This window comes from Hyperoodon ampullatus (assembly GCF_949752795.1).
Source record: "Hyperoodon ampullatus genome assembly, chromosome: 11".
Taxonomy (NCBI): Eukaryota; Metazoa; Chordata; class Mammalia; order Artiodactyla; family Ziphiidae; genus Hyperoodon; species Hyperoodon ampullatus.
In genome coordinates this window covers 40,993,338-41,011,715 of record NC_136924.1, presented here as the reverse complement: position 1 = coordinate 41,011,715, position 18,378 = coordinate 40,993,338, and the positions used below count along the sequence as shown (strand labels likewise).

Sequence of the window (18,378 nt, the reverse complement as noted above, 5' to 3'; positions counted from 1 at the left end):
TTATCTTTCTCTCTTGAATTGTATCTTTCTCCCTTATTGGATAATTTTCATTGGCATAAATACATACATGCCTTATGAACACTCTCAGGACATCGAGGATCAGTGGATGTGTGAAAAGCGAGTATAGTACAATGTTAATTATAGAATTTAGTGGTAAATATATGGATTTTTACTATGAAATTCTTTCAACTTTCTTGTATGTTTGAAAATTTTATAATGAAATGCTTGGGGGGAAAATCCCTTGAACCTCACTGTCTCCTTAGGCTATTGCCTCATTTTTTTTTTTTTTATCAGTACAGCAAAACTCTTTGAAACCACTGTCTGTAGTTCCATTCTCTTCTCAGCCCCCTTGATTCCGTTCTCAGCCTCAAAGTCTACTGAAATGACACTTATCTAGGTCACTATTGAGCTATATCTTATAAAAGTCAGCAGTTAGTTCCCTGTCCTCATCCTGTTTGACATTTCAGCAGTATTTCATTCATTTAAAAATAATTGAGTGCCTACTGTGTGCCATGCACTGTTCTAGGTTGTTGGGGATTCATCAGTGAACATGATATAAAAATTCATGCCTGTATAGAACTCACATTCAAGTGCAGAGAGACAGACAACAAACTAAATATGAAAAGTATATAGAATTATTAAAGTGTTAAGTTTTTGGCTGCGTTGGGTCTTCGTTGCTGTGTGCGGGCTTTTCTCTAGTTGTGGCGAGCAGGGGCTGCTCTTCGTTGCAGTGCGTGGGCTTCTCACTGCGGCGGCTTCTCTTGTTGCGGAGCACGGGCTCTAGGCGCGCAGGCTTCAGTAGTTGCAGCACGCGGGCTCAGTAGTTGTGGCTCGTGGGCTCTAGAGCGCAGGCTCAGTAGCTGTGGCGCACGGGCTTAGTTGCTCCACAGCATGTGGGATCTTCCCGGCCCAGGGCTCGAACCCGTGTCCCCTGCTTTGGCAGGCGGGTTCTTAAACACTGTGCCACCACGGAAGCCCCTAAAGTGTTAAGTTTTAAGGAGAAACGAGGGAGGGGAATAGGAAATGCTGAGGGTGTTTTAAAAGAAGTTGGTCATGGGAAGGCCTTGCTGTCAAGGGGGCAAGGTAGACCACATTTCATCTTTCCCTCCTTTCCCCAGGTGGTCTTATCCAGTCCCATCCTTAAGCTACTGACTTTCCAAATTATATTTCCAGCCTATAATATTTAGCATTTAGTTTCCTATTTCTAGTAGCCATCTAAAACAATATAATCAGGAAGAGTAGTTAATTTCCTCTCCCCCACCACTACCAAACAACAAACCTGTTCCTTCTTAGGTCTTTACCAGCTCAGTAAAGGGCACAATTTACTCATTTATTCAGACAGAAAGCCAGAGTAATTCTTGATTCCTCCTTTTACCTTCTACACCCCACTTTCCTCATCCAGTCGTCTATAAATCCTAATGACTCTACCTCTGAAATGCATCCTGAATCCAATTGTTTCTTGCCACTCTTCACTATTACAGTTGAAGCTGCTAGACCTCTCATTTGGACTATCTCTATAATCTCCTAACACGTCCTTCTGCTTCCTTTTTTGTCTCTGTGCAGTGCATTCTCACTGCACTTGGAGTAAAATCCATAGTTCTTACCATGATCCACAAAGCCCTTTATAATCTGACCCCTGTATGTTTCTCTTCTCAAATATTCTCTTCCTCCACATTTTCTGTTCTCTGGTCAGAACTGATTTTTTAGCTTTCCTTACACAGGCCAAGCTCATTGCTATTTCTGGGTTTTAGCATTTTCTGTTCCTTGGACTTAGAATGCCTTTCTCACAGGGTTTCATATGGCTGCTACCTTAATAAATTCTCCATCATCCTTGATAAATTCTCCCTGTCACAGCCAATGCATTACCCATCATTCCAGTCCTGCCTCCTAAATAACCTTGTCCTCTTCCCTCTGTTGCCACTGCTATCACTTTATTTCACACATCATTTCTTCCTTGGATTAATGCAGTCACCTTTTAGCTAAGTTCCCAACCTCTGGTCTTACCCTACTTTAATCCATGTGGCACACTGCTGCCACAGTAATCTTCATTTGTTCCTGCAAGAAAGAAGATTCATTTTATTTTTTTGAGGAAAAGGCATTTGACAAAATTCAATATCCATTTCCATCAATAGTTTTTTTCCAGATGGTGTGATTTTTCAGGTGATTTTTAAAATACTTTCCTGTTTTCCAAAACCCTACATTGAATGGTTTACTGTTCTAATCAGGAAAAAAATGTTATTTTTAAAAACCATTTTAGATAATCCAGAATGGCAGCTGAATTCTTAAAAATAATATTATTACAAAAGCACTATATATGAATTGTAAAAAATTAGAAAATAAACAAGTAAAAAAGTAAAAACGTATTCCCACAATCCAGAGAGTACTATTGTAATACCTTAGGACATGTCCGTGTAGATCTTTTTCCTTGCAAACTTTTTTTTTTAATGAAAATGAGATTATACAATACATACTGTTGTCTAACTCACTCCTTTCAGACAATTATCCTCACCTTTCTTTCTTAGTGCATTTCATCTGATGCACAGCTCAAATTCACACTTCCTCAGTTTACTCCATAGTGTTCTTTGACCAAACCATTTTCCATCCCAGAATCACATATTGCATCTGATTGTTATATCCCTTAGATCTCTATTAATTTAGCAGAGTTCTTTTTTTTATTTATAACAGACTCATTGAAAGGTTGAAAACGTTTTTCCATAGAATGTTTAGATGTGTCTGATTGCTTCCTTATGATGTAGTTTAGTTTGGTCCTCTATTTTTTTGAACTGGAAGATGTCTAAAAAGTTGATGGTATGAAATTAAAGATTTTTGGCTAGACTTCATTTGAGGTGCTATTGTGTACTTCACATTACCTTATATCACATAATATCTGGTGATGCTAAGATTGACCCCTGGATTAGAGTGGTGACAGTGATCTCTCCATTATACAGTTAGCTGTAACCTTTCTCTCTAGCGTAGTGTTCTAGTGTTACTTTGGCATTATATAAATATTCTCTATCAACCATTTACCCAAATGATTTTAATGCCAATTAATAATCTTGCCTGAGCCAGTATTTCATTCAGGTTTGCAAAACGAGGTTTTTCTAATCCTGTCATGCTTTCTACATTCATTGGATGATATTCCCCTATTTAAAAAAAAAGTTTTACTTCATTAATTGGGGTTATTTGATTAACGTAAAATGCAGTTTGCACTGTAAAATCAGAATAAATGCGTGCCCCTTTTAGTTGGTATTTTCAAAGAAAAGAGTTGTGGGTTTTTTTGGGTTTTTTTTTTGCGGTATGTGGGCTTCTCACTGTTGTGGCCTCTCCCCTTGCGGAGCACAGGCTCCGGACGCGCAGGCTCAGCAGCCATGGCTCACGGGCCCAGCCGCTCCGGGGCACGAACCCGTGTCCCCTGCATCAGCAGGCGGACTCTCAACCACTGCGCCACCAGGGAAGCCCAGAAAAGTGTTTTAATAGGGCACATAGTGAAAGTGAGTTTTTCTTTTGTTGTTGGTATCATTATGGACAGATGGATTTTTTTAAATTTAATTTTATTTTTTTATACAGCAGGTTCTTATTAGTCATCAATTTTATACACATCAGTGTATACATGTCAATCCCAATCGCCCAGTTCATCACACCCCCACCCCCCGCCACTTTACCCGCTTGGTGTCCACACATTCGTTCTCTGCATCTGTGTCTCAATTTCTGCCCTGCAAACCGGTTCATGTGTACCATTTTTCTAGGTTCCACATATATGCGTTAATATACGATATTTGTTTTTCTCTTTCTCACTTACTTCACTGTGTATGACAGTCTCTAGATCCATCCACGTCTCAACAAGTGACCCAATTTCGTTCCTTTTTATGGGTGAGTAATATTCCATTGTATATATGTACCACATCTTCTTTATCCATTCGTCTGTTGATGGGCATTTAGGTTGCTTCCATGACCTGGCTATTGTAAACACTGCTGCAGTGAACATTGGGGTGCATGTGTCTTTTTGAATTATGGTTTTCTCTGGCTATATGCCCAGTGGTGGGATTGCTGTATCATATGGTAATTGTATTTTTAGTTTTTTAAGGAACCTCCATACTGTTCTCCATAGTGGCTGTATCAATTTACATTCCCACCAACAGTGCAAGAGGGTTCCCTTTTCTGCACACCCTCTCCAGCATTTGTTGTTTGTAGATTTTCTGATGAAGCCCATTCTAACTGGTGTGAGGTGATACCTCGTTGTAGTTTTGATTTGCATTTCTCTAATAATTAGTGATGTTGAGCAGCTTTGCATGTGCTTCTTGGCCATTTGTATGTCTTCTTTGGACAAATGTCTATTTAGGTCTTTTGCCCATTTTTGGATTGGGTTGTTTGTTTTTTTAATATGGAGCTGCATGAGCTGTTTATATATTTTGAAGATTAATCCTTTGTCTGTTGATTCGTTTGCAAATATTTTCTCCCATTCTGAGGGTTGTCTTTTTGTCTTCTTTATGGTTTCCTTTGCTGTGCAAAAGCTTTGAAGTTTCATTAGGTCCCATTTGTTTATTTTTGTTTTTCTTTCCATTACTCTAGGAGGTGGATCAAAAAAGATCTTGCTGTGATTCATGTCAAAGAGTGTTCTTCCTATGTTTTCCTCTAAGAGTTCTATAGTGTCCGGTCTTATATTTAGGTCTCTAATCCCTTTTGAGTTTATTTTTGTGTATGGTGTTAGGGAGTGTTCTAATTTCATTCTTTTACATGTAGCTGTCCAGTTTTCCCAGCACCTCTTATTGAAGGGACTGTCTTTTCTCCATTGTATATCCTTGCCTCCTTTGTCATAGATTAGTTGACCATAGGTGCGTGGGTTTATCTCTGGGCTTTCTATCTTGTTCCATTGATCTATGTTTCTGTTTTTGTGCCAGTACCATATTGTCTTGATTACTATAGCTTTGTATAGTATAGTTTGAAGTCAGGGAGTCTGATTCCTCCAGCTCCGTTTTTTTCCCTCAAGACTGCTTTGGCTATTTGGGGTCTTTTGTGTCTCCATACAAATTTTAAGATTTTTTTTGTTCTAGTTCCATAAAAAATGCCATTGGTAATTTGATAGGGATTGCATTGAATCTGTAGATTGCTTTGGGTAGTAGAGTCATTTTCACAATATTGATTCTTCCAATCCAAGAACATGGTATATCTCTCCATCTGTTGGTATCATCTTTAATTTCTTTCATCAGTGTCTTATAGTTTTCTGCATACAGGTCTTTTGTCTCCCTAGGTAGGTTTATTCCTAGGTATTTTATTCTTTTTGTTGCAATGGTAAATGGGAGTGTTTCCTTAATTTCTCTTTCAGATTTTTCATCATTCGTGTATAGGAATGCAAGAGATTTCTGTGCATTAATTTTGTATCCTGCAACTTTACCAAATTCGTTGATTAGCTCTAGTAGTTTTTTGGTGGCATCTTTAGGATCCTCTATGTATAGTATCATGTCATCTGCAAACAATGACAGTTTTACTTCTTCTTTTCCAATTTGTATTCCTTTTATTTCTTTTTCTTCTCTGATTGCCATGGCTAGAACTTCCAAAACTATATTGAATAATAGTGGTGAGAGTAGACATCCTTGTCTTGTTCCTGATCTCAGAGGAAATGCTTTCAGTTTTTCACCATTGAGAATGATGTTTGCTGTGGGTTTGTGGTATATGGCCTTTATTATGTTGAGGTAGGTTCCCTCTCTGCCCACTTTCTGGAGAGTTTTTATCATAAATGGGTGTTGAATTTTGTCAAAAGCTTTTTCTGCATCCATTGAGATGATCATATGGTTTTTATTCTTCGGTTTGTTAATATGGTGTATCACATTGATTGATTTGTGTGTATTGAAGAATTCTTGCATCCCTGGGATAAACCCCACTTGATCATGGTGTATGATTTTTTTAATGTGCTGTTGAATTCTGTTTGCTAGTATTTTGTTGAGGATTTTTGCATCTATATTCATCAGTGATATTGATCTGTAATTTTCTTTTTTTGTCGTATCTTTGTCTGGTTTTGGTATCAGGGTGATGGTGTCCTCATAGAATGAGTTTGGGAGTGTTCCTCCGCAATTTTTTGGAAAACTTTGAGAAGGATGGGTGTTAGCTCTTCTCTAAATGTTTGATAGAATTCACCTGTGAGGCCATCTGGTCCTGGACTTTTGTGTGTTGGAAGATTTTTAATCACAGTTTCAATTTCATTACTTGTGATTGGTCTGTTCATATTTTCTATTTCTTCCTGGTTCAGTCTTGGAAGGTTATAGCTTTCTAAGAATTTGTCCATTTCTTTTAGGTTGTCCATTTTATTGGCACAGAGTTGCTTGCAGTAGTCTCTTAGGATGCTTTGTATTTCTGTGGTGTCTGTTGTAACTTCTTTTTCATTTCTAATTTTATTGAATTGAGTCCTCTCCCTCTTTTTCTTGATGAGTCTGGCTCATGGTTTATCAATTTTGTTTATCTTCTCAAAGAACCAGCTTTTAGTTTTATTCATCTTTGCTATTGTTTTCTTTGTTTCTATTTCATTTATTTCTGCTCTGATCTTTATGATTTCTTTCCTTCTGCTAACTTTGGGTTTTGGTTGTTCTTTCTCTGGTTAGATTGTTTATTTGAGATTTTTCTTGTTTCTTGAGGTAGGCTTGTATAGCTATAAACTTCCCTCTTAGAACTGCTTTTGCTGCATCCCATAGGTTTTGGATCGTCATGTTTTCACTGTCATTTGTCTCTAGGTATTTTTTGATTTCCTCTTTGGTTTCTTCAGTGATCTCTTGGTCATTTAGTAATGTATTGTTTAGCCTCCATGTGTTTGTGTTTTTTATGTTTTTTTCCCTGTAATTCATTTCTAATCTCATAGTGTTGTGGTCAGAAAAGATGCTTGGTATGATTTCAATTTTCTTAAATTTACTGAGGCTTAAATTGTGACCCAAGATGTGATCTATCCTGGAGAATGTTCTGTGCGCACTTGAGAAGAAATTGTAACCTGCTGTTTTTGGATGGAATGTCCTATAAATATATCAATTAAATCTATCTGGTCTATTGTGTCATCTAAAGCTTCTGTTTCCTTATTTATTTTCATTTTGGATGATCTGTCCATTGGTGTAAGTAAGGTTTTAAAGTCCCCTACTATTATTGTGTTGCTGTCGATTTCCTCTTTTATAGCTGTTAGCAGTTGCCTTATGTATTGAGGTGCTCCTATGTTGGGTGCGTATATATTTATAATTGTTGTATCTTCTTCTTGGATTGATCCCTTGATTATTATGTAGTGTCCTTCCTTCTTGTAGCATTCTTTATTTTAAAGTCTATTTTATCTGATATGAGTATTGCTACTCCAGCTTTCTTTTGATTTCCATTTGCATGGAATCTCTTTTTCCATCCCCTCACTTTCAGTCTGTATGTGTCCCTAGGTCTGAAGTGGGTCTCTTGTAGACAGCATATATATGGGTCTTGTTTTTGTATCCATTCAGCGAGCCTGTGTCTTTTGGTTGGAGCATTTAATCCATTCATGTTTAAGGTAATTATCGATATGTATGTTCCTATGACCATTTTCTTAATTGTTTGGGGTTTGTTTCTGTAGGTCCTTTTCTTCTCTTGTGTTTCCCACTTAGAGAAGTTCCTTTAGCATTTGTTGTAGAGCTGGTTTGGTGGTGCTGAATTCTCTTAGCTTTTGCTTGTCTGTAAAGCTTTTGATTTCTACATTGAATCTGAATGAGATCCTTGCCGGGTAGAGTAATCTTGGTTGTAGGTTCTTCCCTTTCATCACTTTAAGTATATTATGCTGCTCCCTTCTGGCTTGTAGAGTTTCTGCAGAGAAATCAGCTGTTAACCTTATGGGAGTTCTCTTGTATGTTATTTGTCGTATTTCCCTTGCTGCTTTCAATAATTTTTCTTTGTCTTTAATTTTTGCCGTAATTTTTACCAATTTGATTACTATGTGTCTTGGCATGTTTCTTCTTGGGTTTATCCTGTATGGGACCCTCTGTGCTTCCTGGACTTAAGTGGCTATTTCCTTTCCCATGTTAAGGAAGTTTTCGACTATAATCTCTTCAAATATTTTCTCAAGTCCTTTCTCTGTCTTCTCCTTCTGGGACCCTATAATGCAACTGTTGTTGCGTTTAATGTTGTCCCAGAGGTCTCTTAGGCTGTCTTCATTTCTTTTCATTCTTTTTTCTTTATTCTGTTCCACAGCAGTGAATTCCACCATTCTGTCTTCCAGGTCACTTATCTGTTCTTCTGCCTCAGTTATTCTGCTATTGATTCCTTCTAGTGTAGTTTTCATTTCAGTTATTGTATTGTTCATCTCTCTTTGTTTGTTCTTTAATTCTTCTAGTTCTTTGTTAAACATTTCTTGCATCTTCTCGATCTTTGCCTCCATTCTTTTTCCGAGGTCCTGGATCATCTTCACTATCACTATTCTGAATTCTTTTTCTGTAAGGTTGCCTATCTCCACTTCATTTAGTTGTTTTTCTGTGGTTTTATCTTGTTCCTTAATCTGGTACATAGCCCTCTGCCTTTTCATCTTGTCTGTCGTTCTGTGAATGTGGTTTTTGTTCCACAGGCTGCAGGATTGTAGTTCTTCTTGCTTCTGCTGTCTTCACCTTTCTTTTAAATCCTATTATTTCTCTCTCTGGTCATCTATGCAACATTTCATTTCTGAGCCTAGAGCAGGGGTCAGCAAACTTTTTCTGAACTTGGCACAGCTTAATCAGGCATTGAAGAACTTCCCAAGTGATCCTCCCTTTCTTGCTGCCTGCTCAGCTGAAGACACTCATTTTGCTTCACAGATGTATTCGCTTCTGTCCTACTCTTTGAGTAAGGAGAAGCAGAGAAAACTGAGCAGCTCACAAGATGGATACCATTAAAATAGAAAAAAAAAAGACACCTGGATTTTCATTGGTACAGTGTGTTTTGTTTTGTTATAAATTTATTTATTTATTTATTTTTAGCTGTGTTGGATCTTCATTGCTGTGCGTGGGCTTTCTCTAGTTGTGGTGATGCTTTGTGATGCTCGGATTTTCATAACTTTAATCAGTGGGAGCTCCTTCAAGCTGCCTCCTGTGTCCTTTGGTCATGACCTCATTAATATTTGAAAGCTTCCTTGCTTTCTAACATAAGATGTCCCAGTTTTCAGGCTTATCTTCAATTTTCTCTGCCTCAGACTTGGAATTAGCCACTTCTCCAATGATTTCTGGGGTTTTTTAGAAGGTAAGGTATTAAAGACCGCCATCTGGGAACTAGAATATTCAGTGCATTTGGGTAACAGTGGTTCTGGGTCATTTCAGAGGATGGGGCTAGAAAACGCATAAAGTGCTTTTTCAGATTTGTTCTTTTTTTTTAAATAACAGCTTTATTGAAATGTCATTTGCATATCATAAAATTTATCCTTTTGTAGTGTACACTTCAGTGATGTTTAGTATATTCATAGAGTTGTATAACCATCATCACTGTCTAATTCTAGAACATTTTCATTATCCCAAACAGAAACCTTGTACCCATTAGTAATCATTCCCCATTATCTCCTCTCTACCCAGTCGCTGGCAACCACTAATCTACTTTCTGTCGCTATGGATTTGCCTGTTCTGGACATTTCATATAAATGGAATAGGCCCTTTGTGTCTGGCTTTACATTCCCATTGTCAATGAATAAGGGTTCAGATTTCTCCACATCTTCACCAGCAGTTGTTTGTTATTGTTTGTCTGATTTCTTTTAGCCATCCTAGTTGATGTGAAGTGATATTTCATTGTAGTTTTGATTTGCTTTTTCCTAATTACTAATATGATTTTGAACATCTTTTCATGTTCCAGTAATTTTTTTTTTTTTTTTTTTTTTTTTTGTGGTATGGGGCCTCTCATTGTCGTGGCCTCTCCCGTTGTGGAGCACAGGCTCCAGACGCGCAGGCCCAGCGGCCATGGCTCACGGGCCCAGCCGCTCCGCGGCACATGGGATCTTCCCGGACCGGGTCACGAACCCGTGTCCCCTACACTGGCAGGTGGACTCTCAACCACTGTGCCACCAGGGAAGCCCCTACGGTGATTTTTAAAATTTGAGTTCATGCTGATATTTTTCCATTCACTTTTTTCTTTTTTAATTAATTAATTAATTACGCTGCGTTGGGTCTTCGTTGCTGTGCGCGGGCTTTCTCTAGTTGTGGCAAGCAGGGGCTACTCTTCGTTGCGGTGCATGGGCTTCTCATTGCGGTGGCTTCTCTTGTTGCGGAGCATGGGCTCTAGGTGCGTGGGCTCAGTAGTTGTGGCATGCGGGCTCAGTAGTTGTGGCTCGTGGGCTCTAGAGCGCAGGCTCAGTAGTTGTGGCGCACGGGCTTAGTTGCTCCGCGGCATGTGGGATCTTCCCGGAGCAGGGCTTGAACCTGTGTCCCCTGCATTGGCAGGTGGATTCTTAACCACTGCACCACCAGGGAAGTCCCTCCATTCACTTTTAACTGTGTTTTCACTGTTCCTTGCTCTTTGTCTTTGTAAATATTCTTTCTTACTCTGAAAATCTTATTTCCTAACATGACTAATATAATTACTTATTTGCTTTAACTTAAAATATAAAGAAAACTGTCTTAAGCTACCAATAACATTATAAATGATAAAGCAACTGAAGGAAATTTAAAATTTCTTTGTATTTCTTTTTCATTCTTAGAATGGATCCTAGTAAGAATGTACAGTCAGAATTCTGTGATCTGAAGTCCCTTGAAATAAATTATTTCTCAGTATGCCTGTGTTACCAATTTAATATTCAGTTAAGTTTACTTGTTTGTGATTGTTTTCATTTATGGGATTTTTTAAATTTAGGTTTTTTTTTTAATCAGGAATGCATATACATACTTTAAAGGCCAAAACTCTATGGAAAAGTATACACAGAAATCTTGCTTCTACCCCTGCTCCCTGTATCTGTCAAGGTCCCAACAGGAAACAAGTGGCACACTCAAATTAGGACAGTTTGAGGAAGATTTATTTACAAAGGGACTAATTACAAAGGTGTGGGAGGGCTGTAGAGGAATCCCAAGGAATAGAGGGATCACACAGCTCGCAGCAGTGGAGCTGCTGCCACACCAAGGCTCAGAGAGGAAGGAACCCACAAGGAACTTCAAAAAGCCAGTGACCTGGTGTTGAAGGGCACAGCAAGTCAGAAGCCACCTTACAGAGGAAAATAGGGAAGTAAATACCCTGGCCTCACTCTTTTCCCTTCTTCCCTCCTGCCAGGGCTCTCCATTGGCCAAATCCAACTAGAAGCTCAAAGGCATAAGAGCTTGTGGATAAAGGCAGAAGCAGGGTGAGGCAAACAGAAGGGGTCCAACTCAGTTTCTGTGTCCCACTCTTCACCTTCTATACATAACCATTAACTTCTTGATTATCCTTCAGTGTTTCTTTTTGCAAATGCTAGCAAATATGTGTGTATTGTTATTCCCAACCCCACACTTTTTCTTTAAGTAAAGGTTCGTATTTGGTTTTTTGCTATATATGCTGTTACGTACTTTTCTTTTTTCATTTCCCACGTCCTCTTCTGTTCCCTTGTTGCTGTGTAATTCTCCATTGTGTGGCTGTTATATAGTTATTTCAAGTGGTCCTTTAATTTTTGGACACTTAAGTTGTTTCCAATCTACTTCTGTTAGAAATGACTTATAATTGTGTATTTGCCATTGTGTAGTTTTGCACATGTATCAAGGAGATAGATTCCCAGAAGTGGAATTGCTGGTTCAAAAGCTAAGTTATAATTTAGTTAGCTATTGCCAAATTACCCCCCATAGTGGTTGTATCATTTTGTACTCCCAACAGTAATTTAATGAGAGGTCCTGTTGAAGAATATGTTTTCAAAATTTTGGATTTTTGCCAGTCTAGTAAGTGAGAAATGGTAGTCAAAACAGTTTTAATTTACATTTCTCTTATCATGACTGAGCTCAAGTGTCTTTTCATATGGTTAAGGGCTTTTTGTATTTCTGTTTCTCTGAATTGCCCTTTTATGTTCTTTGCCCATTTTTCTGGTGGGTTGTTGTCTCAGAAATCCTTATAAAATGTATCTGAAAACATCACTGCTATTCCTAAAATCCTTTATGGCTTCACATAATCTTCAGCATGAAGTTTAGTTCTCTCTTATCATTTCCAATCTTGTAAGCTTTGCTCCACCTCTATATTATTACTTACCCTTTTCTCACTGGAATGGTACCTGGGTTTCCCATTTGTACCAATGATCAAGCTATCCTCTTTTCCTGGAATGGTTATGTTTACCTTCAGCACTGCCTCCCCAAACTTCTACTTACTCTTTAAAACTTAGCCCAGAATTATCTCCTGCAGAGTCTACTCACAGTCTCCAGTAGTTAGTGCTTCTCTTAAGTGCTTCATAGTTCTTTGTGTTAATTTTATCTTAGAACTTACTATAGTAAGTTATAATTTCCTCCTTTCAGTGGGAAGAGTATAGATTTTGGAATCAGACGCCTAACCCCAAAACATGATTTGTTTGACTTCGAGCCTCTGCTTTTTTTTTTTTTTGCGGTACACGGGCCTCTCACTGCTGTGGCCTCTCCCGTTGCGGAGCACAGGCTCCGGACACGCAGGCCCAGCGGCCGTGGCACACGGGCCCAGCTGCTCTCAGCATGTGGGATCCCCCCGGACCGGGGCACAAACCTGTGTCCCCTGCATCGGCAGGCGGACTCCCAACCACTGCGCCACCAGGGAAGCCCCGAGCCTCTGCTTTTTTACTTATGAAATGCAAATTAAATATCTATCTCATAGGATTATTGCAAAGACTGAATAAAATAATAGATGTGGAGTGTCTGGCACAAAATGGGGTTCAATAAAAATTGATCATATTCCCCACTGTAAGTACCTTAGGGGAAAATCCTACATACTGTTTCTTTTTAGCCTGAGTACTTAGGACAATGCCTGATTAATAGGTGTTCCATAAATGTTTGTAGAATGAATGAATGCATTTGAAGAGGCAAAAGAGTGAAGGTTGAGTCCAGCTAGGAGGCTCTTGGGAGTAAGGAGTACTTGAATAACTAGAAGGATGGTAAAGAAGGAGCAGATTGGAAGAGATATGCAGAGCTGAAGTCAAAAAGGAACTTACCAGCTGTTGCTAAGAGGGCAAATGAGTGGCAAATATTGAGGTTTTGAGATGGGAGAGTGATACTTTAATTTTTATATCTTTGAATATTTGGTTCATCTTCATCAAGTGATGATAGTCTAAAAGGTAACTCTTCCAGAATTATTATTTTCCTGATGCTGGTTTTGAATTATTTATAGCAGAGGTTCCTGCTCTGACCATTACAAAACTTAACTTGGTTCATTAATTCATTCATTTTTGCCAACAGGTGGTTGTTAAGCTAGGCACTTAACAAATGTTTCCTGACCATCCTATCTGAAGTTACCTCTCCCAGTTACCCTCTATTTCATCACTCAGTTTGTTTCCTCATGATACTTATATAATTCCTTTTTGTTTATTTTTTGACTTTCTTAATAGATTATAACATTCGTTAGACAGAGTTGTATCTCTCTTGTTCTTTTACTGTATCCTTATGCCCTAGCACATAAAAGAATTAATGTAATGAATGAATTTGGATGGGGAAGTGTTTATTTTAGGCAGACTTTCAATAAGGATTGACCAAAACCAGTTTCTGTTTAATTCTGTTACTGTCAGACTTAATAATTCAATTAATGTTCGTTTGGTCCTATATACGTAACCATCTTACAATAGCTCTCAATCTGCAGATTATCAATTAACCCAAAAAAGCCATGTTTCATACCTGTTAGTTAACTGAGACTTAGTTAAATACATTTGCAGCATTTTTAACCACTTCTAGTTCTTTTTAGAAAGATCATGAACTTCTAAAACTAAGCCATATTTCCAGTGATCAGCAGTATTCTCTTGTTTATGTTACTTTCCCTGCTTTTGGCACTAGAAATTTTAATTGCTTGTGGATATGAGGGAACGAATGTGAAAAAGAAAGAAAATTAAGTACAGATGGTAGTAGCTGAAATGACATTGCACCTTGGAAATTGTCTTAAACTATCGGCTCATGGTTGGAGAACAGTTTGCCATTTGAGTTGGGAGTCCCCAAGACTACCCCCAGTTTCAGTGATTCACTAGGAGGACTCCCAGGACTCAGCATATAGTTGTACCCAGGACTGTTACTCATAGCAGCGAAAGGAAACAAAGCAAACTCAGCAAAGGGAAAAGGCACATGAGGAACTGTGAGGAAACCAGGTGCAAGGTTCCATGAATTCTCCCCCAGTGGAGTCACACAGGACAGGCTTAATTCCTCCAGCAATGAGTTGTGACAACATGTGAGATGTTGTTTACCAAAGAACCTCATTAAAGACTCAACCGCCAGGGTTTTTATTGGGAAATGGTCACATAAGCACCTCTGCCTAGCACATACCAAAATTCCAGACTCCTAGAAAGAAAGCAAGTATTCAGCATAAATCATATTGTTTATATAAACAGTTTAGGCACAGTGAGACATTCTTATCAGAAAGTGGTGGAAACCCTCACAGAATCCAAATCCCAATCCCACAATGCCAGCTAACCTTGTAAGCAGGACTTTCAGCGGATAGCAAGCTTGGACATGCTATATAACTTTTCTGCACTACCAACACATACCAATCATAAATATTCTAGAAACCCTAGTCTATCCTTTGGGAAAATCCTGGAGGTAGACATTTTTTAAAAATATGTGACACTTAAAATTTATAAAGTGGGGATAACTGTAATTCAGAGAAGTTAAATGATTTGCCATGGTATAATACTTAATAGCGGGAGAGAGCTGGGGCTTAGATCCATGTATAGATCCTTACATTTAGATAACTTAATACTCTTCCATAGCTGCATAGAAACCAGTTATCTACATACAATTGTTCCGTCACATGCATTTTGAATACAGAAAAGACAGTACTATTTAGATATGTGTATTGGCCCTTGGTAGCCTGGTTTCTTTGGCTCTGGGCAAGGTTTTTTATCATTAAGAATAAATAACTTTTTCTCTCTTTCATTCCCCAGGAAAATCTAATGTAATGGATGCACTTAGTTTTGTAATGGGAGAAAAAATAGCTAATTTAAGAGTGAAAAATATTCAAGAACTTATTCATGGAGCACATATTGGAAAACCTGTTTCTTCTTCTGCAAGTGTAAAAATTGTATACGTGGAAGAAAGTGGAGAAGAGAAAACATTTGCAAGGACTATCCGAGGTATTTTTTTTTTATCTTGGGTAGCAAGTAATAGAACCTGTTTGATTCTACACCGGACTTTTCTTTAAGCAGACATATTTATTCAAATTCCCCTACTGTCAAGTAGCATTTTTCTCCCTGGTTAAAATGAAGGAGGGAGTCTACCTCAAAGACAGTGATGTCATAAAAGTCCTTCCTGAGGTTCTTTGTTTATGTTTATCTGGTTTTCCTAGTGATGAACTAACTAAATGCGTATTTTTGGTTTGTTTAGAAAGTTTTTCCTACCACCAAAAAGCAAATTGTGTGAAATATTTGACTTTGTATTTTGTTATGATTTATTCATGAATCCCTGTATTTCCTGAGTAAACAAGATTGAGAGTTATGAATATATATTTTTTCTATTTATGCTGGGAGTTTACAGAGCCTCTGTAAGTAGACGTTTCTTGGTTTTGTTTTTTGTTGTTTTCAATCTGCCAGTACAACATGGTTCTAATGTTCTAATGTATAAATACTCTTATTAACTTTCCTCAACTTCAATCACAGATAATTTTAGAAATACTTATTATTATGTACATATACCTTAGTGCATAATTTAAGTATTTCACCACTTTATCACCTAGATATTTTCATTAGTTAGTTTTCTCACTTTCTTGGAGTTTTTTATCAAAAGTCTCCATCTCAGTCAGAGTCCCTAGCTTACTCTATTTACTTAATAAACCATCATAAACCAATTTTTCCCATCTTTATTGAGGTATAATTGACAAATAAAAATTGTATATGTTTAAATTGTATAACTTGATGTTTTAATATACACTGTGAAATAATCGCCACAGTCAAGCTAATTAACATATGTATCACCTCACACGGTTACTATTTTCTGTGTGTGTGTGAACACTTAAGATCTACCCTCCTAGCATATTTGAACTATACTATACAGTATTGTTAACCATAGTCACATTGCTATACTTAGATCTGCAGAACTTACTCATCTTGCATAAGTGAAACTTTGTACCCCTTGACCCACATCTCCCCATTTCCCCCTCCCCCAAGCCCCTGGCAACCACCATTCTACTCTCTGCTTCTATGAGTTTAACTGTTTTAGATTTCCGCATATAGATGAGATCATTCAGTACTTGTCTTTCTGTATGTGGCTTATTTCACTACCATAATGTCCTCCAGGTTCATCCATGATGTCACAAATGGCGGGATTTCCTTCTTTTTTAAGGCTGAATAATATTCCTACATTTTCTGTATCCAGCCATCCGTTGAAAGACATTTAGGTTGTTTCCATATCTTAGTTATTGTGAATAATGTTGCAATGAACATAGGAGTGCAGATAACTCTTCAAGGTACAGATTTCGTTTTTTTTGTATATATGCTCAGAAGTGGGATTGCTGGCTCATAAGGTAGTTCTATTTTTAATTCTTTTAGGAATCTTCATACTGTTTTCCATAGTGACTGTACCAATTTATATTCCCACCAACAATATTCAAGGGTTCCCTTTTCTTCACATCCTACCAACACTTGTCTTTTGTCTTTTTGATTCTAATAGGCGTGAGGTGATATCTCATTTTGGTTTTGATTTGCATTTTGCTGGTGATTCCTACTATTGAACACCCTTTAATATTACCTGTTTGCCATCTGTATGTCAACTTTTGAGAAATATCTATTCAGGTTCTTTGCCCGTTTTTAAATTGGGTTATTTGGTTTTTTGCTGTTGAGTTATATGAATTCCTTATTCATTTTGGATATTAACCCCTGTCAGATATGTGGTTCCAAAATATTTTCTCCATTCTGTAGGTTACCTTTTGCACTCTGTTGATTGATTCCCTTGCTGTGTAGAAGCTTTTCAGTTTGATACAATTCCACTTGTCTATTTTTGCTTTTGTTGCTTGTGCTTTTGGTATCATATCCGAAAAAATCATTGTCCAGAGCAATGTCAAGAAGCTTTTTCCTTATGTTTTCTTTTAGTAGTTTCATAGTTTCAGGTATTACATTTAAGTCTTTAATCCATTTTGAGTTAATTTTTGTGTATGGTGTCCATTTTGTATAAGGGTCCAATTTTATTCTTCTGCATGTGGATATCCAGTTTTCCCAACACTATTTATTGAAGAAACTGTCTTTTCCCCATTGTGTGTTCTTGGCACCTTTGTTGAAGATCAGTTAACTATAGATGCTTAGATTTCTTTCTGGACTCTCTATTCTGTTCCATTGTTCTGTATGTTTTTATGGCAGTACCACACTGCTTTGATTACTGTGGCTTTGTAATGTAACTTCAGATCAGGAAGTGTGATGCCTCCAGCTTTGTTCTTCTTCCCAGATCATCTTTCTTAGTCCATTTGGGCTATTATAATAAGATACCACAGACTTCTTAGCTTATAAACTTATAAATTCTCACAGTTCTGGGGACTAAAAGTGCAAGCTTAGGGTGCCAGCGTGGTTGGATGAAGGCTCTCTTCTGTGCAGACTTTTCGTTGTATCCTCACATGTGGATGGGACTAGGGAGCCTTGTAGGATCTTTCTATAAGCACACTAATACCATTCATGAGGGCTCCTCTGTCATGATCTAATCACCTCCCAAAGGCCTCACCTTCTAACACCATCACCTTTTTTTTTTTTTTCGGTACGTGGGTCTCTCAGTGCTGTGGCCTCTCCCGTTGCGGAACACAGGCTCCGGACGTGCAGGCTCAGCGGCCATGGCTCACGGGCCCAGCCGCTCCGCGGCATGTGGGATCTTCCCGGACCGGGGCACGAACCCGTGTCCCTTGCATCGGCAGGTGGACTCTCAACCACTGTGCCACCAGGGACGCCCTAACACCATCACCTTTGGGGTTAGGATTTCATCATATGAATTTAGTGGGGACACAAACATTCAGACCATTCCACCATCCTATTTAAAATTGCAATGCCTCTTTCTCCTACACAGAGACTACCACACCCCCTTCCTACCTCTACTTTACTCCTTAACACTTAACACCTCCTCGCATGATAGTCATTTTACTTACATATCTCATTTTTGTCTGTCTCCATTATTAGGATATAAGCTCCTTGAGGTCAGACGTCTGTTATGTTCACCACTGTAGAGCACTCCTTGGCATGTGGTAGACACTCAATATTTGTTTACTGATTAAATGCATTTATTAACATGTATATTATTGCATAACTGGCTATTTCAGTAAGAAAAAAATTTTATTAAGCTTTCAGTAGTTTTTGATATTTGT

General features: G+C 38.1%; 1 protein-coding gene across 2 annotated transcripts in view; it reads left to right on the top strand.

Moving 5' to 3' along the window:
* Positions 1 to 18,378, top strand: part of SMC1B (structural maintenance of chromosomes 1B) — a gene marked incomplete at its 5' end in the record, with an annotated part of 87,782 nt that overhangs the window by 3,058 nt on the left and 66,346 nt on the right. For both annotated transcript variants that reach the window (XM_079715359.1, XM_079715358.1), the window contains one exon: positions 14,990 to 15,178. In XM_079715359.1, the coding sequence (XP_079571485.1) occupies positions 14,990 to 15,178 (189 nt within the window). The remainder of the gene's footprint in view (positions 1 to 14,989; positions 15,179 to 18,378) is intronic.